The sequence below is a fragment of the Cricetulus griseus genome, chromosome 4, assembly GCF_003668045.3.
Source record: "Cricetulus griseus strain 17A/GY chromosome 4, alternate assembly CriGri-PICRH-1.0, whole genome shotgun sequence".
Lineage (NCBI taxonomy): Eukaryota > Metazoa > Chordata > Mammalia > Rodentia > Cricetidae > Cricetulus > Cricetulus griseus.
Genome location: NC_048597.1, coordinates 149732168 through 149733694, shown reverse-complemented (window position 1 = coordinate 149733694; position 1527 = coordinate 149732168). Strand labels below are relative to the sequence as shown.

At 42.9% G+C, this 1527-nt stretch overlaps 1 protein-coding gene across 1 annotated transcript; it reads right to left on the bottom strand.

Annotated features, from left to right (window-relative positions):
• Positions 1-345: 345 nt before the first annotated feature.
• LOC100754472 (olfactory receptor 145-like) lies at positions 346-1284 on the bottom strand. The gene has a single exon (XM_027412219.1). It carries the CDS (start codon positions 1276-1278, stop codon positions 346-348), a length of 933 nt encoding a protein of 310 aa, XP_027268020.1. The 5' UTR covers positions 1279-1284.
• Positions 1285-1527: the final 243 nt, after the last annotated feature.

The following is a 1527-nucleotide window of genomic DNA, read 5'->3' as shown; positions in this document are numbered from 1 at the left end:
AAATTGCTTCTGAGGCATTTTCAGCAATAAGTGGTCTATAGAAATATAAAATATGCATAAAGTTAAGAAATCTGGGAAGATTTTAGACACAACAAAGATCAAGAGGTGTGTTAAACTCTTATTCAAAAGTAAAGGATTGAAACTGTTTCTACAATGATATAGCTCACTGGTAGAACAATTGCCCAGTATTCATGAAAACATAAGCTCACTGCCTAGTGTCATAAACTTCTTATGCAAAGAGAGAAAATTTAACAAAACCTTGAACCCCTCATGGCACCACAGCATTTTTCCATATGAATTCTGCTCATTGAGCATTCTTACTACTGAAGTTCACCATACACCTCCTCAAGAAAATATTCTCCTGACAAGGGTTTTCCTCAGAGCAACTTTGACATCCTTATTTCTCAAGCTATAGATCAGAGGGTTCAACATGGGCACCACAATGGTATAGAACAAGGAAGACACTTTTCCTTGGTCAAGGGACAAAATGGAAGGTGGCTTGAGGTACATAAAAGCCCCAGACCCAAAGAAAAGACAGACCACAATCATGTGGGAGCTGCAGGTGCTGAAGGCCTTGGACCTGCCCTCTGTAGAATGCATTTGAAGAATGCTAGAGAGAATGAGGGTATAAGAAATGAAGATGGTGACAATGGGTACACCAATATCAAAGCTCACAAAAATAAAGACTACCAGCTCATTCACATAGGTGCTAGTACAAGAGCGTTCCAGAAGGGGAAGGATGTCACACATGTAATGGTTGACAAGGTTTTCAGCACAAAAGTTCAGTCTCACCATGGATATTGTGTGGGCCATGGCTCCAACAAAGCCCATTAAATACACACCAAGCAAAAGGAGAAAACACACCTGGGGAGACATGGTAACCATATACATCAGGGGGTGACAGATGGCGACATAACGATCATATGCCATGGCTGACAGAATGAAGGACTCAGAGATTACAAAGAAACAAAAGAAAAAGAGCTGGGTCATACATCCCGAGTGGGAGATAACATTCTTCTTTGAGATAAAACTCATCAGCATTTTTGGGGAGATGGTAGAGGAATAGCAGGAATCTATTGCAGAAAGATTGAAGAGAAAGAAATACATGGGGGTGTGCAAGTGAGAGTTCAGTCCTATCAGGGAGATCAAGCCCAGGTTCCCCACCACGGTGGCCATGTAGAAACCCAGGAACAGGAAGAAGAGGGGCAGGCGGAGTCCTGGATGGTCTGTCAGGCCTGCCAGGATGAACTCTGTCACAGAGGAATTCTTGGCAGTCATTCTTCTCAGAAGGGAGGCCTGTGTGACAGAGAAGAGGACAAGTGGAGAAAAAGAAACATCATCACCATCCTCATAAATCCAAGACCTCTTCATGGAAATGGAATCCAGAGGAGAAGTAAACTCTGGTAGGAAGGCTGGAACTACTTAAGGTAGGTAATCGTGAACTACCAAGTGACTCTAGATTCCAGAGCACAGTAAACGGGTACACTTATCCTGCAGGATGACAGCAGGATAAGGGGGACAACTTTT